This window comes from Rousettus aegyptiacus, unplaced genomic scaffold (genome assembly GCF_014176215.1).
Source record: "Rousettus aegyptiacus isolate mRouAeg1 unplaced genomic scaffold, mRouAeg1.p scaffold_m13_p_12, whole genome shotgun sequence".
Classification (NCBI taxonomy): domain Eukaryota; kingdom Metazoa; phylum Chordata; class Mammalia; order Chiroptera; family Pteropodidae; genus Rousettus; species Rousettus aegyptiacus.
In genome coordinates this window covers 76617434-76645159 of record NW_023416287.1, presented here as the reverse complement: position 1 = coordinate 76645159, position 27726 = coordinate 76617434, and the positions used below count along the sequence as shown (strand labels likewise).

At 36.5% G+C, this 27726-nt stretch overlaps 1 protein-coding gene across 5 annotated transcripts in view; it reads left to right on the top strand.

The window, feature by feature from the left end:
* Window positions 1-27726, top strand: part of DYM (dymeclin) — a 257018-nt gene that overhangs the window by 116916 nt on the left and 112376 nt on the right. The window contains exon 14 of one of the 5 annotated variants that reach the window (XM_036230032.1): window positions 27555-27719. The exons of the other annotated variants lie outside the window; for them this stretch is intronic. Coding sequence (XP_036085925.1) covers window positions 27555-27719 — 165 coding nt within the window. The remainder of the gene's footprint in view (window positions 1-27554; window positions 27720-27726) is intronic. 5 annotated transcript variants of the gene reach the window in all.

Below are 27726 nucleotides of genomic sequence, written 5' to 3'. Positions count from 1 at the left end.
TTAGGAGTCATTTAATCATTTACCAGATAATTTCCATATATTTGCCATGGTCAGATATTGACAGTCATTGGAGATTCATGTAACATACTCATGCCCTGCCTTCTGAGAGCTTTTAGTCTAGCTGAGTCAATGGGTGGTAACCTCCAACCCCACATGTGTTGTGTTGAAGAGTAAACCCTGAAGACAAGGCAGAAAGCAGACAGCTTACCTGAGTGTCACTGAAGTCTTCCTCAATGAGGTGGTACTTGAGTTACATCTTAAAATATGAGCATTTACTCCTTTTAAATTGGTGATAAGGGAGACAACTTTTTTTTTTTTTTTTTTTTTTTTTTTCTATCTGACTCTAAGCCCTTCCCTAAACTCCCTTTAGAAACCTTAGGTAAGATTTCACTTGTACAAAAATAGTTCCCTTTCAGCAAAAAGAACTCACAAAACTTACCCCATCTAACTAGCCTTCCACAAGAAGGTGATAAAGATTTATTAAAATAAAAACTACCTTAAAAACTATCTGCCACGCTGACCTTAGTCCAATTTTACTTTGTTATTTAGGAAACTTGTCAGTTTGTATTATAGTTGTCAGATGATTAGAATACTCAAATTACTTTAAAATTTAGTTTGACTGAAGATGTCCATCCGATCAGTAGTTTTCCATTGGAGTGGGATGGGGAGGGGTGGATAAGATGCGTGGTATGTGTTGTGGTGATGGGAAAACAGGTAACTACCAGCAAGAAGGTGGCTTCTCGAACCTGCGAATTTGTGCATGACTAACCAGAGTAAGTAGATAAACTTTTATTTTTCTTTTGATTAGTAGTAGATCAACTTTTAAGTATCATTTAGAAGCTTTACAAACGAGTGATCATTTTTTTCTTTTTAATTTGTAAAACTTAAAACTTATTAAAGAGAACACTATAATGAACCTTTAGGTTCCTATCATGCAGCTTCAACAAATATATCAATTCATAACCAACTTTATTTTGTTTATATCTCCCCCTTCTCCTACCTACTCTGGATTATATTGAAGCAGTTTCTCACATCATTTCATCTATCAAAATTGCATTAAGTAAACAGACAATTTTTTTGAGGGGGGGGTAAATATTTTATTTATTTTATTATTAGTTTCAGGTATACAGTACATTGGTTGGACATTTGTATAGTTAATGAAATGATCCCCCTGATTACTCTATCACCTATCTGGCTGTACACAGTCATTACTCTACTGCTGTCTGCATTTCCTGTGCCGTGCTCCCCATCCACGAGCCCATCTCTCAGCTACTAATTCATACTTCTTTAACTCTTGACCCTTTTCTCCCAACCTCCCAACCCCCCTCCCCTCTAGCCATCACCAGATTGTCTTCTATATTTGTGAGTCTTAAACAGATAAGTTATTATGAGCATCTATTATGATTTGGTCTTTCCACGAGTGGTAGAAAAATAAAATCAGTGTTATCACAATTATCTAAAATATGGGCATTAGCCATACTTTGGGTCCTTAGTCATTTGAATACAATTCAATTCAGGGTTTACCCTGTCACACACAATGCTAGTCATTGTTATATGGAGGCTGTCTTATTTAATTGTGGCTGTAGGTTTGTATGAGGTACTTAATTTCTGTTTTTCAGATGAGGAAACTGAGGCTCACAGAGACTATTCAGAGTCAGATAGCTCAGAGTAGTGGAGCTTACATTGGAATCTAGTTCTGACCTTAATCTAGACGTGTTCTTCTCTTTATGGCAGACCTGACATGATTAATAGTGAAGAAGAGAAACAGCTGTCAACTACTTTAAACTGAAAATTCTCAGTTATAAAAGTGGAATGTTTGTGGTGTAGAGTTTCCACAGTCTTCTCTCTGGGATCACACCAGTGCGGAGGTTCTCTGAGTGTGGTCTACAGACCGCAGACGTTCCACGGCGTTTAAGCTGTTTTTATACTAGGACATCATTTGCCATTTTCACTGTGCTGCCATTTGCACCAGTGTCGTCCAAGCAAAGCTGGGGTAAAACTGCTGGTGCCAAATTGTGCTAGTGATCTTGCTGCAACCTACACCCATACGCGGTGGCAAAAAAAAAAAAAAAAAAAAAAAAAGCCACTTTAAGAATGTTCTTGACGAAACAGTAAAAATGATTAGTTATAATAAATCTTGACCTTCGAATAAGTGTCTTTAATGTCTTGTGTGTGATAGACTGGGAAGTTCACATAAAACATACTGCATATGAAACTACAGTGCTTGTCTTGAGAAGAAGCACATCTATGGTTGAGTTGTGAGCTGCATGTGAGCCACTTTTTTGATGGGATACTATTTTTTTGTGAAGGAGTGAGTGACAATCTATGGTTATTTAGACTTGACAGACATTTTTGTGAAAAAAACAAAAAAGCGAGCGTGTCACTTCAAAGAAAACAACTGCTAGTGTTGGTTGCCAGTGATAAAATTGGAACTTACAAGCAAAATTAGAATTTTAAAAAGCTTGTATTGGCACTATAAGTTTGACAGCTTCCCAATAATTAAAGACGTTTGCGATGAGATTGGAGAAGATATTAATAAGTGTGGCGTTTTTTGGGTAGTGTGTGATGAAATGTGTCAACATTGAAAAGATCTAACTCAGTGAAGCAATAGGTTTCAAATGACCAAAGCATGAAGTTACAGAATTAGGCATAAATGATAAGATCCACTAATACTGCAAAATAGACTAGTGAGTCTTAACGCAACAGACTCAGAAAAGTTTTTTGTTATGATTTCTGATTCCACATTTTAACTAATCTTTAAGAAACTACCACTTGAGTTTTATTATAATGTCAAAGTTATATCTACAGTTTTCTGGAAAGGGCATTAAAATACTCCCTTTTCCAAGTACATATATTATGAGTTTTCTTCATATGCTTCAACGAAAACGAGATTGATTTAAGAAACAGGAATGAGGATCTGTTTTTCTGTTAAGCCAGACTGTAAAAAGATTTGTATCTTTTGTTTTGTTTTAAAAAGGAGTTGTTTTTCATTAAATGTTATGTTACCATATAATATGTTCACTGTTATGTTTAAATAAATTAATAAGTATTTTAGATTTTTCTCAGTTCTATTTCTACTGTAGTTAATGTTTATAGGTATAACCTACATTTAAAAAAGTTCTTTGGGGTTCCCAGTAATTTTTTTTAAGAGTCCGAATGGACCTTGAGAAAAGTTTAAGAACCACTAGTCTAATGCCCTTTTAGAGGATGGGGCAGAGGTAGTGAGCATGAGTGTGTCTGTATTACAAAGTTCACTGTATATACTTTTAAATATCTACTGTTTCTGAATTACTTATACCCTTACTTCCTTCCATCAATGTAATCAATAGTTAGCTATGTTTGTATTATTCATGCTTTCATTTAATATTTATTGAGAACATAGTTATCAGGGGTTGGGAAAGAAAGGGGATATACAGAATGTATAAATCATGTTTATTCTCTGTAAGAGCTCACAGTCTTTATCTTTAAAAGTCATGGGAATGTTATCGTACTAAATTGTCTCATAAGTTTATTGCTCATCTTGCCTGGGTGTGGCTAGAAAACAAGTTTGTTCCTGTTGTCTGTTGCTGTGTAACAAACCACCCCAAAACTTAGTGGCTTAAGGCAGCAGTTTATAATTCTCTCTCACAGTGCTGCGGGTGGATCGCTTGGCTGAGTGATACTCACCTGAGGTCTTCTACATGCTTACAGTCGGGCGGCGGCTGGGTTGGCCAACCAGTATGTCCCAGTCTCATGGCTGACAGGTGATACGAGCTGTTAGCTGGGAGTTCTGCTGAGTTGTTGATTGGAGGACCTCATTCTTTTCCATGTGACCTGTCCGTGAGGTTTGGTCTCCTCACAAGTTTCCAAGAGGGATGCGCCCAAGAGGGAACATCCAAAAGCGACAGAAACCGTAGGTTTCCTATGGCCTAACCTAGCACAGCTAGCTATCCCAGAACATTGCTTTTATCACATTTTATTGGTCAAAAGCAGTTCACAGGACCAGTTCAGATTTAAGAGGAAGGGACCGCAAAAGGACAAAAACACTGTGAGGCTTGGTTCAGTTGTGGCCATCTTTGGCTACTAGCTGCCACAAGACCGTCAAAAGACTATTAAGTGTCATAAATTATTACCATTATAGCGGGAAGGTGAACAACTACTTTCATTCTAAAATTCTACGCTGAAGACAAATGTCTAGATTTCTATTCAGAATAGATAATTCTGCTGGATTCATTCAAATGCTGTCTTTGCATTTTTCTTTCCTTTGTTTAATTTATATGTGACGTAAATGTCCTCTCCCTTGACTTCTGCTGGCATTCAGTTTCTTTTGTTCAGAAGGAAATGCCCACTTTCCAATGATGATGTTTTTACTTATAACCAGTGGGCAGAGTTCCTGTCCTGTGAATGCTGGCGTTGCTGCACTTGCTGGTCACTGAGTGGTCGATATTGGCCAGATCTTGTCTTTGGGCTCAGAAAATGTCTGTTATCCTATGGCAGTGGGACTAGTCAGATGTTTACTCTGACAGTGACAGCCCCAGAAGTTCTGTGCAAGAGGAGTGAAAGGGCAGCATTACGTTTGGAGGGTGGAGCTCAGAGATTGTTTGGGAGTGGCGCTTATACAGCAGTCACGCTGTCTCGAACTTTATCATTGTGTGTGCTGTGACTTAGAGATCTAGCTAGAAGAATTTGTTGGGGGTGGGGGGCGGGTTGGTCCTTTAGCTAAAGCTCCCCTTGGTGGTGCTGTTGCACTATAAACTTCCAAAGAAAACATCTTTTGGTGCCCGCCCCACTTTGTAAGCAAACATTTTATTGGACACCTAAGGTGCAACAGGCCCTGTGCTAGACTAAGGAGAACTAATAAGACAACCTTATTATTCCTCTAGTCTAATCCTGGCTGTTAACTTTCCTGACATTTTCTCAAAAGGAAAAAAAATACCTAATTAAATTCAAGCCAGGCCTGTAACTGCCTTTAGGCACCCTGATGGTAGTAACCGATTTGCCTAAAGATGATGTATTCACAAACTTCAGAATTTTAAAGTTACGTAATAGACTATCAAATAGCCCTTAAATATACTTTTAAATGCTCAATTTTACTCTAATAAAATTGCAATTTAAAACCTCACTCGAGATGCCATTTTTCACCTATCAGATTAGAAAAATCCGTATGGTTATATATGGCTATGTGGAAACAATCACTCAAACTTTGCTGGTAGGAGTGTAAATTGGTATAACTCCCATGAAGAACAACGTGGCAATATCTACCCAAATGCAGGACCCAACAGTCATTCCTGCATTTGCACAAAATGACAATGTACAAATTTGTTACGGTATTATTTTTTATAATAGCCAATAGTTATTAGAAATAACTCAAGTATACATCAGTAGAGACTTAAATAAATATGATAAACGGATACGATGTACATTGTGCAGCTATAAAAAAAAAAGTAAGGGTGTTGATAGAAGGCTAAGATATTTATGTGTAAAAAGCAAGGCGCGGGATAATATTAGTGTAAGAGAAAAAATAAAATATATTTGTAATTGTCCTTATTTACCTACAAAAACTCTGGAAAGATACATAATGTTTCTCTCTCTCTCCCTCTCTCTCTCTCTCTCTCTCTTTTTTATCATATAAGCACCAAAGGGACAGAGATCTTTGTATTGTTAATGAATGTATCCCAAGTACCTATAACAATGCCTGGAACATAAATATATGTAGAATAAATGGTTATGCAAAAATAATTAGTTAAAAAACAAAAACAACACAGATTCGTTACAGAAATTATAGACAAAGACAATCGTCCAAGTTATCCTTAGATTAATGCCTTGGTGTTTAACACTCTGGATAATTTATATATGTATGTATATGTTTTCAGAAAAACAGGTGATAGCGTATATAGAGTTTTTAAGTTCTTTCATATGTGTGTGTGTGTGTGTGCACGCGCGCATATGGATGTCCAGAGAGATATTTCTGTAACATGGCTTCAAAATATCATTGAATTTATCCAAAAAAATTGATAATGCCTTGTATCTGGTCATGTAAGTTGTTCGCACATGTGCACGTATATATACACATGGCTCTGGGAAGAAAACTCTGCACGAAGGACATGTATGTTAGTGCTTAGAGTGCACACTGCAGCGAGACTCCACCTCTGCCCCTTTCTAGTTGTGTCTTCTTGGGCAGGTTACCTACATTTTTTGTGTGTACATTTCCTTATCTATAAAATGTGGATAATACAGTAGTTTCTACTTTGTAGGGTTATTGTGAAGAGTAAATCAGTAAAACTATGAAAACCATTTAGAACAATGTTTAGCACATTTAAGTGTTAGCCAACCCCTTCTCTCCAAATGTGGAGCTTGGGAAAAAATGGCAAACTTGATTTGATTCTGAGTGACTATTACTATTATTTATGAGCCTCAAAACCCTTTGCAAGCATTTATTTGTAGTTGTCTTTTGGTTCTGTCCCCTAAAATGATCCTCTGGGTCACAGTCAGGAGACCCTTCTGGATAATTTACATGGTATTATTTAGCATGAAGATAAATGAGCAGCTGCAGGGGAATTCCTCTCCTTAAGGAGGCAATCAGGTTCCACTGCTCCCAGATCTCAGGTGTGTCTTGTGTGACATCAGGTAGCAGCGAAAGTTGTTCAGAGTTTTTCTGGGAAGAGCAACTTCAGAATGAGTGATCACTGATTCAGTTCACCTCGCTAAGTGATATTAACAGAGAGAAGACGTGTTTGGACTGACCCGACCTTACTCAGTGTACACGCCGTGTTCATCCATCACCTCAGAAGCAGGACTTCCTCCTGCCTGGCCCCTACTTAGTTGTCATTTTTCTATTTACTTACATTACTTCTAAAAACCTTTATTTTCTTTTCTCCTTCAGAGTTAATTAGCTTAGACTTCATTCCTGCCTATTTCTAAGTCTCGCCAGTTATAAAGCTATTCTCTCCATTTATTGGTTTTCTTAAAGTGGGGCGCACTTGCTCAAACTGTAGCAGTTCTGAAATACAAATAACATGACTATGAATGGCTGTTTACATATTTTTTTTCATTTATGTATTAATGGGTGTTTCATGGACCACCCTCAAATGCAGGGAGAACTGGAAGTTCTTTCTGATAGGTTTTATTAAAGAAGATTTTAATTTAGAGATTATCCAAAAATGACAACTAAAGTGTGAATAAAACATTCCAGAACAACAGAAAAAGTAACTAAATTATCAAGTATTTTACACAAATTTTGTATTTCTTATCTCTAGAAATCAAATGTCTCATGTTAAAATGAAGATTGGGTTAAAGTTTTGTTTGCATAAGACTTCAATTCCTTATGAAGAAAAAAGGACAGTGTGAAGATTTTTCTCGTATTATGTTTTTATGTTGCAATTACAAAATAGAGTATTTTGTGATAATTGAACGATTTTGAGCATTTTTCTAAGCCATAGAATATTTTTTCTTTCACAGTAATACATAGTACATGAAATTGAGCTTTTCTTTTTTACCAAACTATTTGTACCAATAGCCAATATATAATGACCTTATAGTATCCCATAAGTAATTACTAACCCTGACTGGTCCAGACACTGGTGGTGATGTAATCTTATGCCATTTCATTTGTCTTGTACTTTCTTAAAACTAGTTATTTATTAAGTGCTATGAAGTTTGAGGCAACACATGATCTCTCTGTTGCAACTGAAAAAGTGAAAATAAACCTTATTAAAGGCTAACTATTATCATTACACATATATAAAAAGTTCATAGCTTGAAGTAGTATTTTACTTTGGCCTCTTATTCTTTAGGTGTTGATAATGATAAGAATTTCATCAAGTGTATCAGTAAAATTTAGATTTAACTGCGAGTAAATGAAAAACTGAAAATCCCAATAGTTTAAAGAAGAAATAATTTTCATTTTCTCCAAGTAAAAGTCCGTAGTAGGCCTTCAAGAGCTGTTAAGGATGCTCTTCTCCAAGAAGTCTGTATTAGTTTCCTTTAACTGCTATAACAAATTACCACAGACTTAACTGCCTAAAACAACAGAAACATGTCATCTCATGTTCTGTAGGTTAGAAATCTGGCTAGGCTCAGCCGATTTCTCTGCTCCAGGTTTTATAAGGCCAAAATCAAGTTGTTGACCTGCTGAGCTCTTACTAGGACACTCTGGGAAGTATCTGCTTTCAGAAGAGTCCAGTTCCTTGTGATGGTAAAACTGAGGTCCTCAGTGCCTGACACTCAGCTGGGGGCTGCTCTTAGCTCCCAGAAGCCTCTCTGTGGTACTTGCACGTTGGCTTCCACATCTCAAAGCCCAGTGGCACATCAAATGCTTCTCCTTCTTGGAATCTCTCTAATTTATCCTTTTGCCACATCTCCCTCATTCTAGCCAGAGAACATTCTCTGCCTTTATTGTGTACATCTGGATAGTTCAGGATAATCTCCCTTAAAGATTATAAGACCTGTAGTCTTAATAACATCTGCAAATTCCCTTTCGATTTGTAGCATATTCCCTGATTCCAGGGCTGTCTTTGGATAAACTTTCAGTGTACCTCCACCATCCCCCCAGGGTCTGACCTTCCTTGTTTATGACCCCTGCCACTCTCACCCCCCCCCCCAAAGTCTGAGTTCAAGCCAATGATAGAGGAGGAGATAAAGAATGAAAGCACCAGGTGACTCTTAAGAAAGATTCTCAGAAGCTGCCGAAAGGTATTTAAATCTAGTAAGCCAGAACTTAGTCACGTGACTGCATTCAGCAGTATTAGAACCTGAGAAATGTCATTTTTATTCACTACAGCCATGTGTCTTGCTAATAAACATTAATATAGAAATAGATCACTGGGGTATAACCAACAGCCCCTGCCCCACCTAGTACATTTTTCTAATCACTGGAAAACAAGATACTAGAGGAGATTGCATTAGCTTAACTGCCATAGTGTAAGAGTGGAGCAGCATTGGTTTCCTGGGCAAGTTAAAGGCCCTTAGGGGCAGATTGAAGATAAATCCTTAAATAAGCCTGACACCTAGAAGAGCATCTAGCCTTGATTTATTTATTTTTTTTATTCTTGTGTACCTGGCACAGTGCTTTTACAGAGTAGGTTTTAGTAAATATTTTTGGAATGAATTAAAATATTGCTGATGCGGCATTTGGAGTGAGATAAGCTATTCCATGAAAATATAGTGGGTTTTAAAAAACAATTCAACTGTTCAGCAGAAAGTACATTCTTGGATTTTGTATTGAATCCCAACTAGAAACCTTCATGCTATATAACCAGTAAATCCCTTTAATTTCTATAACATTTAAGTGTTTTGTCTACTGAAAAAAAACGTGAAAGTGCAGTTTAGGAGTAATTCAGATTCAGTCCCGTAGAGTTTCCGTGTGGCCTCCTGTAACGTAAGACAGAAAGCGATGCGTTGTACAAAGTGCTGTTGGAAGACAGAAGGAAGGACGGAGTAATTGGATAAAATGGAGGACTTCGTGAAGTATATGGCATTTAATCTAGATCTTAAAGGCTGAATAACATTTCACCAGGTAGAGGTAGGAGAACAGGAAAATCACATGTGAAACTAAAAACAGCGATGGGCTGGTAAGGAAGAAGAATTTTGAAAAGTATAGAGAACTGCCTATTGTTATGGATGGGTTGCTCTTTTATGTCAATTGGTGTTTACTTTTGAAGTTTTCTGGTGTACAACCTTATTCTTTTTTCTGTTAGCAGAAGTAAAATCAGATACAGACACTATCAGTTTTAGGAATCCTGTTGATGTGGCCCACTTCAGGACTAGTTAGTGCTACAGTCTGTATTTTGACTTTGACTAATCTCCTGGTAATCTTTCACTCTGAATGTGCTAGTGCAGTATGAAGCATTTCAACGGCCGTTCATGTCATGACAGTTGGATGTACACAGCCCTTAACCCAGAGGAACCTGATACAGATAGATCCACCCCACCCTGTTCTGTTTTTCAAAGAGGCATGCCAATGCTAATGACTGCAGTGGGTGTGGTGGCGATTGCCTGTATTTTAGTGCGTCACATGGAACAGTGAACTGTGACTTACATTTCACCTTAACCTGGGAAAGAATTAAGGTAACTCAAGCTATTCAACAGTGACTGCAGACCCTTGGGGTTGTCGTGGAAGAGATTAATAGGACATTAAATCAATCAAGTCCCTCCCAAAATTCATTAATGAAATCAGTTTTTAAAAATAAATAAGTTCATTTGGTTATTTAAACTGTATATTTTCTTGTACAGTAGTGTCCCCTTATCTGTGGTCAGCTGTGGTCTGAGAATGTTAAATGGAAAATTTCAGAAATAAACGATTCATAAGTTTTAAATTACACATCATTCTGAATAGCACGATGAAATCTCATACTGTCCCTCTTCGTCCCACCTGGGACTTGAATCATCCCTTTATCCAGTATGTCCGCTCTGTATATGCCACCTGCCTGCCTGCTAGTCACCTAGCAGCTGTATTGTTGGAAGGTCAGTAGTAGCCTAACACTGTGTCACAGCGGCTACATCATTTACGTCGCTTCATCCCATCACGGGGGCATCGCGTCATCTCACGTCACCACAAGAAGGGTGAGTTGTACAATATGATATTTTGAAAGAGACCACATTTATATTTATATTACAGTATATTGTAATTGTTCTATTATGGTTAATCTCTTACTGTGCCTAATTTATAAATTAAACTTTGATAGGTACATACATATAGACAACACATAGTATGTATAGGGTTCAGTACTCTCTGCAGTTTCGGGCATCTACTGTGGGTCTTGGAACGTATCTTCCACAGATGAGGGGGGCTACAGTATTTGTAATGTAGAAACATTCTTTTTTGCCTTTTATTGATTTCTACATACAGGTTATTGAATTTTTCTGCTTGGTTCTGTCTGTTATTTATTATCTGTTGTTCTCTACCTTCTACGAAATTTTATGTTAACAGACAGAATGTAGATTCATATGGAGAAAATCTGTTTTATTTATTAATTATAAGGCATATGCCTCAGGCTACCAAACTGAGTGTAATGAATGTTTTGAATTAAATATTTAGTGTTTCATTGACTATTTCCTCTGACTTCCATTAAGACCTCTAGAAATAATTCTTTGCTAATAAGCCTTTTGTTTGTTTTGGGCCAATATACTGATGTGGAATGAGCTATTGCTGTAGTACTTAGGGTGTGGTAAGCTTTTCTTTATAGCTTATCTAACTTCAGTGTAGCTCATTTTTGGTGAGATGTTAGGTTTCTGTCACTGCAGGAAACTTGGTTTTGTTCCCATGTATCTTAGTAGTAGTACTATTTTCAGAATAGTAAGAAATTTTTGATGATGGCATGGAACGAGAAACTTTAATAGTGTGCAGAGATTATAAAGGGCTTGATATTAAAGGTTTTTTTTACTAAGACAAGCGGTCTGTGCTTGAACAGGATGTATAGAACTGAGTATAGAATCTATAACCTCATTTTCTTCTTCTCTTGAATATAGTTAGTTTATTTGACTAGCATAGGCTAATGTGTTATCAAAGGTGATTGCCATTTTTTATTTTTTAGGACCATTAAAAATTTTGTTCTATTATGTATAGGAAATTTCCCTTTTTAGTGTATAGTTCTTTGAATCACAAACACACTTAGTGGCATATCACAATAAAGTTTCAACTCCCCGGAGGTTCTCTTGTGCAACTCTATAGTCATACTCTTCCAGCCATCTGAGCCCCACTCCTTTCCTATAGCTTTTTCTTTTCCAGATCGTCACATAGATGAAATCATATAGTAGGTAGTCTTTTAAGCCTAGAGATTTATCCATGTTGACACATTGTTTTATTACAGAGTAGTATTCCATTGTATAGATAGCACGATTTATTTATCCATTTACCAGTTGAAGGGCATTTGATTTGTTTTTCCATTGGGGGCATTTATGCACGAAACTGCTGTAAGTATTTATATAGAAAATTTCGTGGAACATAAATTTTCATTTCTCTTGGGTAAATGCCTAGGAATAGTGTTTTTGGGTCATAGGGTAAGTGTATATTTCACTTAATAAGAAACTGCCAAACTGCCCCGTTTTGCATTACTACTGGGAATATATGAGAGTACCAGTTATTCTGCATCTTCACCAACAATTAGTTTTATCTTTTTATAAAAGCCATTATAACAGATATGTAGTGGTAGCTCATTGTGCTTTTAATTTGCATTTCCCTAATGACTCAGTGTTGAGCATCATTCCATGTACCCTTTGCCATATAATTTCTTTGGTGAAATGTCTGTTCACACTTTTTGTCCTTTTTATATTAGGTTTTTTGGGTTTTTGTATTTTTTAATTTTGAGAGTTCTTTATATGTTTGGATACAAGTCCTTTTATAGGTATGTATTTTGCAAAGCCAGTCAGTGGTTTGTCTTTGTAACAGCATCTTTCAGAGAGTAGAATTTTTTTCATCAATTTATCAATTTTTTCTTTTGTGAATTATGCTTTTATGATATCGTCTTAATTCTTTGCCTAACCCAAGGCCACAAAAATTTTCTCTTGTGTTTTCTTCTAGAACTTTTATGATTTCAGATTTCACCTTTAAGTCCGTAATCCATTTTGAGTTAATTATTGTATGTGGTACAAAGTACGAATCAGTATTCATTTTTGCACACAGATATGTAAGCATTACAGAAACATTTGTCAAAAAAAGTTATCCTTTCTCCGTGAATTTGGCAATTGCAGCCACATGGTGGTTGATTTTTTTTTTTTTAAAGAATTTATGGAGATGCACCTTTTATTAACAATGCCCTTGTTTACCACCTGTTAGAATTAATAATGGATAAAAGAGAAATTCAGTCAAAAGAGAATGATAAAATTGGCAAATATTTGAACTCCTTGCCCCTTTTTTGAGAGGTTCACCTAATTATCCTGGGTACAGGGATGTTGCAAAGCCTTCTCCCTCCGGTTATACTCTGAGCTTCAGCCTTGTAACTTAAAGAGGATGTGAGCATCCTGGTCCCTTCCCCATTTGTTTCTCCCGGATTTCTACTCTGATGGTGGTCTGTCTTGGGATGCTTGCCATCTGAAACACAGAAGCCACAACTGCAAATTATTAAAGCCACATTTTTACCTTTATAAATCGATTTAATGTTCAGTGATAGATTATAAACATCAAAGATTTTTCTAAGTGAAAAATTATGCTGCAAACAGCCAGAATCACTTAGATTTAAAATAAGTCTACATGAATACACAGTTGAAGTGTGAAGGAAAAATTGCTCTCTTTTCTGGAGGATGAAAATTTGTGAAGCAGATTTTGATTATTCCGTGTGTACAGTAAGTCCTCATTTAACATTGTGGATAGGTTCTGTGTGTGACTCTAAGCAAAAAAACGACAAATGGATGAAACCAATTTTACCATGGGCTAATTGATATAAACAAAAGTTAAGTTCCTAGGGCATCTCACCAACATTATAAGGAAATAATGTTGAATGAAAGAAAGCCTTTTAGTTATTCTTCCTGTTCATCCTTCAGGTCTCAGCCTAGCTGCCACTTCCTCTGAGACCGTTTTTCCTGTCTTCCCCCTTAGGTTTCTGTCTCCCCCTCTCCACCACCATTCACCCCACCGATGTATTAATGGCATTTTAATATTACGCTGCCATATATTCATGGCATTTTAATATGATTCTGTACTGTAATTAATTGACTCCTTACTTCTCTTCCCCTTCTCTTTCCACTAGACTAGATAGTTTGGAGGTTGCTGAGTAGGGACACAGATAATGGGCGAGTAAACAGATCAACTAAGGGATTTGACTTAAGTGGAAATGAAGACCTGTGAGGCGATAGTGACAGGGACGCTTCTTTAAATTGCCTATCAGGAGGTATGAAGTGTCTTGCAGGTAAATTCGTTTCTAATGATCGAGTAATTGTTTCTTTTGTAATAGAAATTAGAATGGATTCAAAGGTATCCTATAAGTATCCCTTTAATTCTCTTGAGTGCCTATACGCTTTCTGGACTGGGAAGGAAAGAGTACAGGTAGAGCCAGCTCCTGGAAATTGTACACAGGAGTGTGTTAAGAGAGTAATGCATCTGTCAGCAATCTGGTGGCAGGAAAACTGTTGAGAACTGAAAGGTGATGTTTAAGTTTTCTTCCTGTTTCGAGTCCTCCATTTTAAGTGACGATGAAATTGAAATGAGCAGGAAACCTGACCACTACAGATTTCTCACTTCTGTGGCTAACCAAGGATTTCTCCATCATCTGGTCCACTCGCCTCAGCACTGAGGAGAATCCACTGAGCCCTCAGGAAAAGGGTCATAGTGACTGCAGCATGTCGTATTCATGTCATTTCCATTCAAATGGACACATCTTGCCCACCTGATTAGTTTCTTAGGGCTACTGTAATAAAGCACCACAAACTGGGAACACAAAACAGTAGAAATTTATCTCTTACAGTTCTGGAGGCCAGAAGTCCAAAATCGAGATGTCGGCAAGGCCACTCTTACTCTGAAACTTGTTGGGGAGAATCCTCCCTTTGCTCTTTTAGCTCCCGGTGTGTGCTGGCAGTCCTTGGTGTTCCTTGGATTACTCTGCTTCTGTTACCACATGGCCATCTTCTCCCTGCGTGTTTCTCTCTGTGCGTCGCTTTTCTTGTAAGGACATCAGTCATATTGGATTAAGTGCCGACCCTACTCCAGGGCAACCTCATCGTAACTAGTCATTTCTGTACAACTCCATTTCCAAATAAGGCGAAAGTACCAGGGGTTAGGACTCAGCATATCTCTTGGGCGATAAAATTCAACTCATAATACGTACTTAATATTTTTCTCCTGATACTTAATTTGCTGTAGTCCACGGTACCCTCTCTTGTCTCTATTCTTATACTTCTAATTGTCATAGATTTATTATTTTGTCAATTAATAAATATATGAAATTTTGATATGTTTAGATTGTTTCTTTATAATTTAATTTTTAGTATGTTTATGTCTTAAATCTTTAACTAGATTGTAAACTGCTTGATGGTTAATTTTCTTAAAGATTGCATACCGAAGGGAGATGGGAAGATCAAAGAACTAATAGCTGTTCAGATGCTACATAAATAAGCACTTAAGTCCCTTCCATCGTGATATAGGTCTTCCTTGTACCCTGTTTTCTCCTTCTGTGAATGGTCACCAAAAAGCAAAACAAACAAACAAACAAACCCACTTTGGTCTGTCTTTCCACAGTATGCTTCCCCGCCCACTTTTTTCTTGATGCCTTTCATCCCATCTTGCCATTTCCTATATTCAAGTTGCATCATTTATCTTAAAAAAGATATGAAGACTTTCATAAGGCATCTGGTCCTAGAGGTTGGTCAGTTGTTGCTAATTTTGATTCAAACTAATGTTAAGTAATTCATAAAGTGAGTAAAGTGACAGCTAGTAAGGTCTTCAGAGCCGTTTCAGGATGGCCGACCTTGAGGTTAATCACGTTGGTCTAGGTCTCTAGCCCATGGAAAGAAAATAGAAAATTTTTGTTTGGTTGGGAGGTGGAAGTGATTGAAACCATTGAATCTTTTGTGCTTCTGCAAAGTGGACAAATCATGGAATTCTTTTAAGATTTAAAAAAAAATAGTTAAGGCCTTAGAGAGAAATTATTGGTTAAGTTCCTGCTGCCAGTGATTTATAGCCCTTTGCTCACTCCTAAGGAAGGAAGTAATTTTATATTTATGGTTATGACTCTGAATCCCAGCCCAGCCTAAAGTGTGATTGTCAGTGTAGTATAAATGCATAGAAACTCTCATAAACAAGATAACTCGTGGATCACTGAATATGGGACATTAATTTTTTGTCGGTTTCCTCTAGAGAATCAATAAATATTTTGCTTTCTTAATGTCAGGGGTTGTGCTGGGTGCTAGGGAAACAAATAAAAATTCAGAATCTGACCTCAAACAAGTTAAGATTGAGAGGGGAGAGAGATAAAGGCAATTACAGATACATTTTGTTAAGTTGTATATTGGCAGTAATCACAAGGCACAATGGGGCCCTAGGAGGGAAAGTACCAGATGTGCCTGAAGCAATCAGGAAAGCCTCACAGGAAGAGTCACACTTAAAGAATGGAGGAGGAGAAGTTTGCCAGAAGGACAAGGAGATGGAATGAGCTTCTCCAGATCCTTGGCAGCAGGTGCAAAGACCCAGGGGCAAAAGAATGCATGGCCTGTCTTTTCTCCCAGGAAAAGGTGTCCTGGTGTGTCTCTCAGTCACTATGGCAGAAAGGCTAATACTTCATTTATGCTGATGAGAGCAGTGAGCTCCAGAGACCAAGATCAGGCTTTTCATCTCCGCCCACCTACACTAATGAGCTTCAATTTCAGGATGACCACATTCCTGTAACAGACAGCACCGTGATCCTTGCCTGCCTGCTCACAGATGCGGGTTTACTGTGTGTCACCACACCCATGTGAGGGAGTGTGGATGGTTCAGTGTGTGTCCATGACCACAACCGAAAAATGACTCCAAGATGGTCTTCTGATGATGGGTTATTAGCATAATTTATGCATATGAACACTTGTCCTTATCTTTAATGACCTGAATAGATTTTCAACGCTTAGCATTTTGTCTTGTGTGGATTTTTCCAGCTCTGCTATAGAAAGGATATGACATAAATATTTAATCTGTCTCAGCAGAATTGGCCTTTTTTCATGGCTCCAGATTATCTAACTTCACTGATATAATACTTGTGACATGTATGTTGAAGAATCAAGACTCAGAACTCAGATTTTTCAGAATTTTACGATGGCCGTACCGCTTTCTGTGCCTTTTTGTCATGAGGGAGTTTGTAAAATATAATGACTAGAAGTGAGCAAATTTTTGATGGTCATAAAATGTACTGAATATGGTATTTTTTACCTATGTATTTGTAAGCTATTACATACTTGGCATTTATACCCCAGATTATTCAGTGTAGACAGATGTGTATGCATGGAGGAACACCTTTGAGTCTAGTATATAGTCATCACTACAGTCTCCCAAAGACTAGGTTTTTTAAAAATAAGTCTCTTAATTTCTCCAGAAGATATATAAAAGTAAAATTTAAAACTTTCAGGGTGAGTTCTATGTTGTTAATAGCTATTTCTGTAATGACTATGCGATTTAGGTCTTTTTTTCCTTCCATCAATTCTACCTCCACTGGAACCAACTGGGCATCTATGGGAGTCATCATTTTAATGTGTGCTCTGTCAATCCACCATTTCCCTTGGCACAGGGAGGAACAGTGAGATGTTGAAAGGTTTCTTTTAAAATATAAATTGTAAGCAAATCCAGTCAAAACATTATTTTTAAGTAAATTTTTTTCCTTGTGAAATTTCCATCCTTTTTCCCTTCTTCCTAACTCTCGGTTCATGAAAAGAAAGTGTTAGGAAGGAATTGGAATGGATGTCTGTGGATTTTTAAACTTTGCTTATTAGATCACAAGTAGAGCACGCAGCATCATGCCCTTAACACGCTAAAATACAACTTCAAGCCATATAGCGTAACTGCGTTGCTGGGAGCTGAGCCAGCTCCATGTTGCTGCATGGCCATATCGGGCATTTGTGGAGCAAATGTCTGTAATACAGAGCCACGACAACATTCCTTTTAAATAATAGCTTTGTCCAAAGTCAAAAGACATTTTTTATACATATGCTATGTAGAAAGGAATGCTGGTAATAAATTGATTTGTTTACACCCATAACATATAGATTGTAACATCATCTTTAAAATAAGAGACAATGGTATATTTAATGAGTACCATGTAAATTTCCACCTTCTTAGTCTAATATTTTTAGATAAATGGTATATATATTGTCCTTACTGTTTACAAAACTATATATACATACATATATATTTTTTTTTTTTTTCAAGCACCTTTTCCCCTTTGGTGGTATTTGAAAATCAATGCCTTTAATTACTTTGTTTTCGATAAAGTAGAGAATGAGATTCTATAAAATAAACTATGATCAAGTCTTCAAAGACAAGTTGAAGTTCTTAAAAATGTTCTTGGAAGTAAAGTTTGTCCCTAAAAGAAAATATAAGTAATCTTATAGATACTACTGAATTTAAACCTGATTATATAACATTTTAAAATCAAGAAGCCAGTGATTTGACAAAAACATTGTGAAATTACTACCTAAAATATTTGCCTTTTAGTTTCTATTAATGTTTTAATGTTAAGTATTTATGGATGCACTTATATTCCCAAAATAAATAGCTAATTTAGGATGAAAGTGCTTATGGGAAGATTTTTAAATCAACAGAAGATTCGATTAGATTTCAAATATCAATGATAGTATAAATTCTAACCTATTAAAACATTTTACATTACAAATCTAGGGAATTTCCTTATTTTAAATTTCCTTAGCAACTGAGATAATAAAACAAATCATAGAAAAGAAGTTTATAGTGTAATGTTATATTATTGAAGAGGTCTTTTATTATTATTGCGATCTCTGTTACTTTCTAGATCTAGCAGTGGGATATTAGGTCATTTCATTTCTTCTGAGTGAGTACTAGGTTGTTCCTTTCAATGCATTTTCCAGTGCTTGGGCCAGTCTGTTAATCCTTTATACTAGAGATTCCCAGGATCTTCATTGCTGGCAATAGATTTAGCTCCAGGAAAAATGACTTCTGCTGCCAAAGAGTTAAATGATTCAAGGGTTATGCTTCCACCACTGTTGTGTAGTTTCCTGACATTCGTCCCAGATTTTCCTGTGCTTATTTTCTTGGATAAACTTAGATATCCACATTGTATTAAAAGTTTTATACTGTGTGAAATTGTGTATATGTGAACTATCTTATAAATTTTTTGGTTTGCAAAAATCTCCCCTGGAAACTTAATGAGATTTAATGCATGCAAATGAGCTAATCAGTGGGATTAACGATAAGTAGTCTTATATTCGGGGTTATTATTTAAGGAATGGTATTTTTTGATGTTTCTAACAAAAAGTACTGTTGGTCACTAATGACTTCTGTATTGTTAAATTCAGTGGACATATTCCGTTGTATTTGTCTTCTAACTGAGTTTGACACCGTTAACTCTTCTTTCCTCTAAGCAATCTCTTCTTGGTTTCTTTCCCCCTCCCCACCTTCTCCCTCCTCCCTCTCCTCCTCTCCTCCTCTCCCCATTTCCTTTGATCCTCTTCCCCCTCCCCCGCTCCTTCCCCCTTTTCCCCTTCTCTCCCTCTTCCCTTCAAAATTCTGTGAATGTTTATCTTCCTCTATCTAGATTTTATGAAAGTGTTAAATATTGTCTTTTCTCAGGGTCACTCCTAGACCCCCTTTTTGTCCAATCAAATACCTGGTACCACCTTTTGAGTTTCTCAGAGTCCTCTCAGACTCACCATGTCCAGCCCTCCCTGCCCCTCTTTTCTGTTCCCTGCCTCAGGGAATGACATCACCTTTCACGCAAGCCAGAAATGTGGGAATTGATTCATAGGTCTATTCCAGTACCAATTCACTTTTATTGTTATAGCCTTATGTATTTTCATAGCATAGGGTTAAATTCCTCCTGATTATTCTTTTTCTTTTTTTCAAAGTCATTTTGGCTCTTTTACCTATTTCTTATTCTACACAGGACCTCAGTACTTGCACTTCATGGATCTGAATAATATAAATGGTCTTCAGGGGCCCTGTGAGAATCTTGAAATTTTATATAAAATAGCGTGTGTGTATGACTTGATACATTTTTCTGTAAGGAGATCCATATTTTATTGGTGTTTAAAATGGACACTTAAATGAAAGAAACTTAGAACCTCTATAAGAGAGTTATATTGTGGAAATCAGATATTCCTGTTGGGATTTTGAATCTGTGGAAGATAATGGCATCCTTTAAAATATTTTGTCTTTTCATCTAGAAGCATGCTGCTGTCTTTTCATTTTTTAAAGATTTCTTTCCTGCCCAGTAGTACATTTTTATAATTTTTTTTTGTACAAGTTCTAATCATTTATTATTAATTTCTTGGTATTTTATATCTACCAGTGAATCTGGTAACAGGATTTTTCTTAAAAAAGAAAGAAAAAAATGGAGATTGGAAAGGGATACACAATATTCTAGACAATCCATAAAGTTTAACCTGTTCCTTGTAATCACATAGGTTTGTTTCTTTTAAGTTTGTTAAGCACATAAATAATTAAGAAAACTAAATACTTAGTAAAAGTTACTCTGAAAGTATAATTTTGTCATCGAAGTACTACAAACTACATTATTAGTAAGCCTGACCATAAGGACTTTTAAGGCATCACTCTTTGGCTTGTGGTTTTAGGGATCTTTTACAGACTTAAATGTTGTTCTAGGACAGAGTATTTTTATACTTTTCTTTAGTGAAGCATAACCATATCAAGTTACATTTCAGAACTATACATTGCACAACCTCAGACATTTTCATAGAAGAATGAACTAAAGAGATTTTTTTTACATGAAAGTGCAACTCTTAAATAACAGGGACTGTTTTTTATGGGATAGCTCCAGACCACATTTGCTTACTTCCCACGCTGTAGTTTTTCTGATGTCCTAAGCTTTAAGTGGAGAGGTCAGAATGACATTTTAGGGCTGTAGATTTGAATTCCCTAATCTTATTATGGATGTTATTTGGTATATCAAAAAAACTAGTTCTGTTTTATTTTTTAGATGAAAATTAAATGATTTTTTTGATGTTTTAAATATTGTATTCATTTTTTGAAAACTTTTATCTTGAAATTGCTGACTTGCAAAAATAGCGTAAAGGTTTCTCATTTACCTTTCACTCAGCTTCCCGAAACATTAAATTTTTACCATTTTTTCTGTATTATCATGTCTATTTTTTTTGAAACATTTGAGAATATGTTTATTGACATGACGTATCTTTACTACCAAGAACTTCAGTATGTATTTCTTTAAAATAAGGACATTTACCATATCAAGAAATTGTCATTGAGAAAGTACTATATCTAATCTATAGGCACTCAAATTTTGTCATTTGCCCCGGTAAATTTCTTTCTAGAAAAAAAATATCCTTTTATCCTCCAGTCTGGAATCTAATCCCAGAGTCACATGTTGCATTTAGTTGTTCTCTTTCATTTCCTTTAATCCAAACAGTTCCTCAGTCTTTCTTTGTCTTTAAAAATTTGAATAACATATTTATTTTGTAAAATGTCCTTCAATTTGGATTTGTCTGATGATTTCTCAGGATTAGATGTAAGCTGCTGTGATCATATCAAGGGACACATAATGTCTACATCACTAATGAAAAAAGTACCTGCGATTACTTGTTTAAGGTGATGGTCATTCACATTTTTTAAAGAACACAGTTTTTATGTTTCCTTAAGTTTTTGCTTTCCTTTAGTGGATTGAGTCCCGGAGTCTTTTCCAGGACTCCGTAAAAATATCTGTTTATAGAGTTAGGAAGCCTCTGGACCTGAGCAGGGTGGAATTGTTGGTGGACTTCACCGGGTGGAATTCTTCCATTTCTAATTGATAAGGTGGTCAACATGTCACTTATTTGCTTTATTCTGCAATTTTGATAATTTGTTACAAGAAGATTGTTATCCCTGTTTTTAATTAGAACAGTGGCATATGGAGATAGAAAAATAAATAGATCATAAATGTGAAAGTGTTTTTCAAATTCCTCCTTCCTATATTTATGAAAAAGCTGTTGATTAGTGTTTCTGTGTGTGCTGTTGACTGAAACAGAGATCTCTAGTGCATGTTTCTAGGTCTGTCCTTGACTTGTTTCTATTCACTGCTTCTATTAATAACTTTCTTAGAAGAAATCATGAAAGATATTCTCAGTTTTATAGATGACAATGTCAGAGAAAGTTCATATTCAAAATTATCATGACATATTATAGTGAAGCCAAGCTCTGTAAGATGACATTTCCTTATTTAAGTTACAAAAATCAGGTACAATGTACAGGATTGGAAAGATTGTTCTGTAATGCTTTGTATTTGGTCATCAGCTTAATATGAGCAACTGCTAAAAACCTAATGTAAGCCTTTGCTCATCAAAAAGGATTATATTGTTTTATTCATGGAAGATAATAGTAAGACTGTCACTGAGTTTTAAAAATATTTGAAAATTAGAGGGCATCTGGAAAAAGATAACCAAGATGTTGATCTTTTTGTCACAGCAAGATTTCAGTCAGATGCCATATACCTATTTTTCAAGAATGATAAGAAGAGATTCTTTTGTTGGATATGACTGTGAAATGCTGAAGTAAATGCAACATCATATTTTTAAGTATATTTTCATAACATGCCTTTCTTTTGAAACATTCATTTTCTGTAGACCACATGCTTTGAAAATAGTTTCATACTTAAAATCTCATTCAATAACCAATTAGTATTATTTATTCAGTAGATGCTCATAAAAATTAGTTAATAATGACAACTTAATATAATTAAAGGCTAATATCTGTGCCTTGGTTTATATTTAAGGAATACAGATTAAGCTGAATTCCAAATACCAGTTTCAACTCAAAGTCTAGGGTTAACTGAATTTTTTTTTTTTTTTTTTTTTAATACAACTGACATTATCTTACAGGTTTTTTGGGTCAGGAATTGAAATGTTGTTTAGCTGGGTGACTCAGCTCGGGAGGTCTCTTGTGATGCTGCAGTCACGAAGTCAGCTGAGGCTGCTGCCGTCCGAAGGCTTGACTGAGCCTGGACAATCTGTTTTGAGGTGGTTTGCTCAAGTGGCTGCTGGCAGAAGGCCTCGGTTCCTTGCTGGCTGTTGGCAGGAGGCTTCCATTCCTGGCCCCTTGGACCTCATCATGGGCCGCTTGGGGCTGCTCCAGTGTCCTCTCAGTGAGTGTCCCCTGCTGGATGCTTTTATCCTCAGTTCTTCTGAAACTTGGCATCTCACTGCATCTTTCTGAGGGTCAGCTCTGAACACAGCTCTTTCCTCTTTCGTGTCCTCGGTGGCTGCTGGTTGCAGTTTCAGGGGCTGGATGTCAAAGACCAGGTGCCAGCGTGGTTGGGTGAGGGCCCTCCTGCAGGTTCCGGGCTTCTCGTTGTATCATCTCAGGGAGAAGGGGAGGCTTAGCTGAATTTTTAATTCATTTTTCGCCATTATTACAATTACTGTGAAAATATTAAGACACTTCATGGGAGAATTTCAAGGAGTTAAAAGATAATTATTAAAACCCAGTTGTATTGCTTTTTGTTTATCCATTTCTTTTTTTTCTTGTTTTGATAAGGTAAAAGTGATGGAACCAAAGGATTTTGCATATGAGACTACATCTCTCCTGTGTCTGCTAATCACCTGAGCTATTTTCATTCAGTCTCTGTTAAATAATAATAAAGAATATTTAGAGATTATTAAATTAAGAGGAAGGAGCTTTTCTAAATTAAAACAGTAGCTCTGTTTATAAGACTGTTTTAACTATTTCAGTCATACGGTTTGAAAAGTTTAAAATTTATTATTTTTTAGCATATATGGATATTATCTTAAAGGTATATTATTCTCATGGCCCTCTTGAAACATTCTTTTCATTACCTCTGACAAAACTTTTAGATTTTTCTTCCGTCCTCTCTGGCTACCATTTAGCATTATTTACAAACACCTCTTTCTTTCACTTGGAAATGCATACTAGAAGTTCTTGGTCCTGGTCCTGTCTTTTCACTCTCACTCTAGGTAATCTCAGAGCTTTGACGTCCATCTATGCATATATGTATGTATCTATATTTTTAGGTTAGTCTACACTTAGCTTCAAACTTATATGTATACCGACATTCTCCGACATGTCACGACTACAGTATATGAAACTAAGCACCTTCAAAACTAAAGTCATGATCTTTTCCAATAAAAACACCCTCTCCTCCAGTTTCTCCTGTCACAGAAAATGTACTTTCATTTAGTGCCTAAAAACAGAAATCAGGGAGTTATTCTTGATGTCTTCCTCCACTGACACCGTCCTCCATTCCAGTCAATAAGCAGTCCTATTGATTTTACCTCCAAAATATGTTTTGAATCTGCTGTGCCCCTGCTCTGAGCCACTAGCAATCCTTGCTAAACTAGTGCAGTAGGTTCTTACTGTCTCTGCTTTTGTATTCTTGCCCCTGTCTAGTTTTAGTTTTCAACTTTTGCTCCTCTCTCATTTTATCTTTGCAGAAATGCGTCTTTAAAAAAAATGTAAATCAAACCTAGCTGCTCCCCCGCTCCAACCCTTCATTATATTTTCATGACGGGGTGAATTTTCTGACATTGCCCACAGGACCTTGCATAGGCTGCCTTACCATTTACCATTTGGCTGGTATACGCCAGGTGTACTGACCTTTCAGGTCCTCGAAGTTGCCTAGGTCTCCCTGCTCCTCTGGTTGAAATAATCTCTCTGGTGCCCCTGTACATTTTTAAAATTAATTTAGTCATTAATTTATTTCTGTGAAACATGACATTGGCAGAAAGTTCATAGAGTGCAAAGACACACACGGGAAATTGTCTCATTCATATCTTTCATTTTTCTATGGTCAAATTTATGAGTCTTATTTTTTAATGGCTCTTGGGTATATGGTTTATTTTTGAATATTTGTAGTTTTATTTTTACCTTCAAATCTTTGATCAGCCTGGAATTTATTTTGATTTAAGAGGTGAGGTAAAGAGTCAGCTCTATTTTTTTTCTAGTTACCTACCCAGGAATCTCACAACCATTTATGAGTAATTTACCTGGTACTGTGTTTTAATGTGCCACCTTTCTCCCATGCTTCGTCCTGCCCTGTTTCAGTGTGTCCCACTGTTCTCTCATTCGTGCACCATGCCAGGCTGTGTCTGTTAATGTCCCTCTAGAGTATTTTTTAATAGGTGGGAGAGCTGGTCCTGTAACTCTGGTTTTTCAGAGTGTCCTAGCTCTTCTTAAACGTTTCCATTTCTATGTGAACTTTAGAATTAACTTGTCTGTAGTTTTTTTTTTTTAATCTTATAGATATTTTTGAGGATATTAACTTTTAGATTAACATGAACATTTGGTGACTTTACAAACCTAGAGTTTCCTGTCTGAGAATGTAGTATTTTCCCACCATTTTATCGAGTCTTTTAAATTTTCCCTCACTACCATTTAAAAGATGTCTTCATACATATTTATACATATCTTTTAGGTTATTCTGGGTTATTTCATCATTTTTTGTTGTCATTGTAATGGAATCATATTTTTAAAAATGGATTATTTTTTGAATAGAGGAAGGATGTGGTTATGAACCCATTCTTTACCACATACATATATTGTTGTAATAGATCTTGAGCTTATTCGTGGTCCCTCTCCTCCCAGCCCTTTATTTAGCTAACTTGCATTCTTCCTTAAGATGTCAGCTTAAAGTTTATTCTACAAGAGCTGTGTCTCAACCTCCAAATGTCAGGGATCTCTCCATTTTTCTCCTCTTATAGCACCCCATACTTTTTCTATATAGTGCTTATTACAGTTTGAAATTACACAGTTTCATTGAGATTTTGTCGTTGCCTAATATGTCTTTCCTTCTATCTTCTAAATTTCATACGAGTAAGAATTGTGTGTATTTTCTTCCTCATTGTGTCTTCAGCGTCAAGCACAATTCCTCCGTGCTGCTTGGCTGATTAGTAGATTGCTTGGTAAGTTTGTTGAATGGATGATTGCATTGTTTATTTGTGGAAATTTGCCCATTTCAATCTTTTTGCCCAAATCTATCGATCTACTAGTTTTGAGTTCAACACACTTTAAAACTCACCTGGTACCCGTTTGGAAACTTGATAGGCTTTTGGTGTAATTTTCTTAGACATGGTTCAAAAGATGAACAACAGTCAAGGCAGACCAGTTGAGGTGTTCACTGTTTTGTTGATTCACCTTTTCAGATCGATTTGGTGTTTTCCTCTTTCAAACTTGTTATTTTTAAGTGGTCTGACATGTGGCAGGAGTGAAATTGCTTTGCCAACAACAACAATAATAATATTTTTACTTGGGGAGCACGGCATAGGGAACGCAGTTAGCATTAATACGTGGCTAGGTGGAGGGCCAGGGGATGGAGGGAGCAATCGGAGGAATCGTTTTATGAACTATACAGATGTCTAACCAAGGTACTATATACTTGAAACTAAAATAAATAAATTAATTTAAAAAATAATATTCTTACTATTTTACTTTCTAAAATCGATGCAAAATTTTGGAGTGATTTTAAAGTTTTGACTTCTGTGTTAGAATTTGTGGGGTCGAGGCCTAGAGATATTAAGTATCCACTGTTATAAAGCTGCAGGTGGCTGGGCTAGATCTAGATTATGAAGTTTTCTGACTCCTCTACATGGCATCTTCCATGTTACTATAGTATTATTGCTTAGCTTCCAAGAATGTACATGTAATACTGTAAAGAGAAAATACCGCACATCACTTTGCTCTACCAAGCCAGATTGCATACGGTTAACTAATGACATCATCATTTGAGACTTTTCCTCATCAGTATATATATATATTTTTCCTTTTAAACAGACCTTCTGTAAGAGCAGTTTTAGATTCACAGCAAAATTTAGCAGAAAGTACAGAGAATTCCCAGTACTCTCTACCTCCCCTCACACACAGGCTCGCCTATCAATGTCTTGCACCAGAGGCGAAATGTTTGTTATAATAACCTACCTTGAAACATCATGATCACCCAAAGATCGTAGTTTACATTAGGTTTCACTCTTGTCTTTCTGCATTCTCTGGCTTTGACAACTTTCTAATGACACGTACCTACCATTTATGGTGTCATACAGAAACAGTTTCGCTGCCCTAAAACTCCTCTGTGCTCCGTGTATTCATCCCTCCCTCCCCACTAACCAGGCGCTGATGTTTTTACTCTCTCCATGGTCTCGCCTTTCCTAGAATGGCATAGAGTCAGAATCATACAGCATGTATCCTATTCAAATCGGCTTCATTCACCTAGCAATATGCATTTTAAGTTCCTCTGTATCTTTCCATGGCTTGATAGCTCATTTCTTTTCAGTGTGAAATAATTTCCATTGTGTGAATATACTACAGTTTTTTGTTTATTCACCTACTGAAGGGCAGACATCTTGGTCGCTTCCAAGTTTTGTCAATTATGAAAAAAAGCTGCTGTAAATGTTCATGTGCAGGTTTTTATGTCAACATTAATTTTTAACTCACTTGGGTAAATACCAACCAAGTAGCATGATGGCTGCATCGTATGGTAAGAGTTTGTTTCATTTTGTAAGAAAACCAGACTCATCTGAAGTAAGTGGCTGTTCCATTTTGCATTCTTACCAGCAATGAACAAGAGTTCCTGTTGCTCCAAATCCTCACCGGCATTTGGTGTTATCAGTGTTCTGGACTTCAGTCAAACTAATAGGTGTGTAGTGGTATCTCACTGTTGTTTTAATTTGCAGTTCCTTCGTAACATATGATGTGGAGCATCTTTTCATATGCTTTTTTGCCATCTGTATATCTCCTTTGATGAGGTGTCTGTTTAGATCTTTTGCCCATTTTTAAATCAGGTTTTCCATTTTCTTTTTCATCTTTTTTATATTCTCGTTTAAACAGTTGTTTGTTTGTTCGTTTGTTTGTTTTTCCCCCTTGGGCACCATCTAGTGAAAATACACAGAAAGCGTTGAGGACATTGAGAATGCTTTATTTTTTCAAAGGAAAACTCTTCTCTTTCTGTTTTTCTCCCTTTACCTTTGTCTTTCAGTTATACCTGCCGCCACTTGCGGAGATATGTTTATGTGTTGGACAAACTGTATTTCCCCCACTCTCACTGTTCTACGCTTCAGCATTGCTTCTCGAGCCTCAGTGACAATGGAGAGGAGCTCTTGTCTTTAACTTGCTCTCACGTTCTCAGATCCTATGCTTCCAGGTTATTA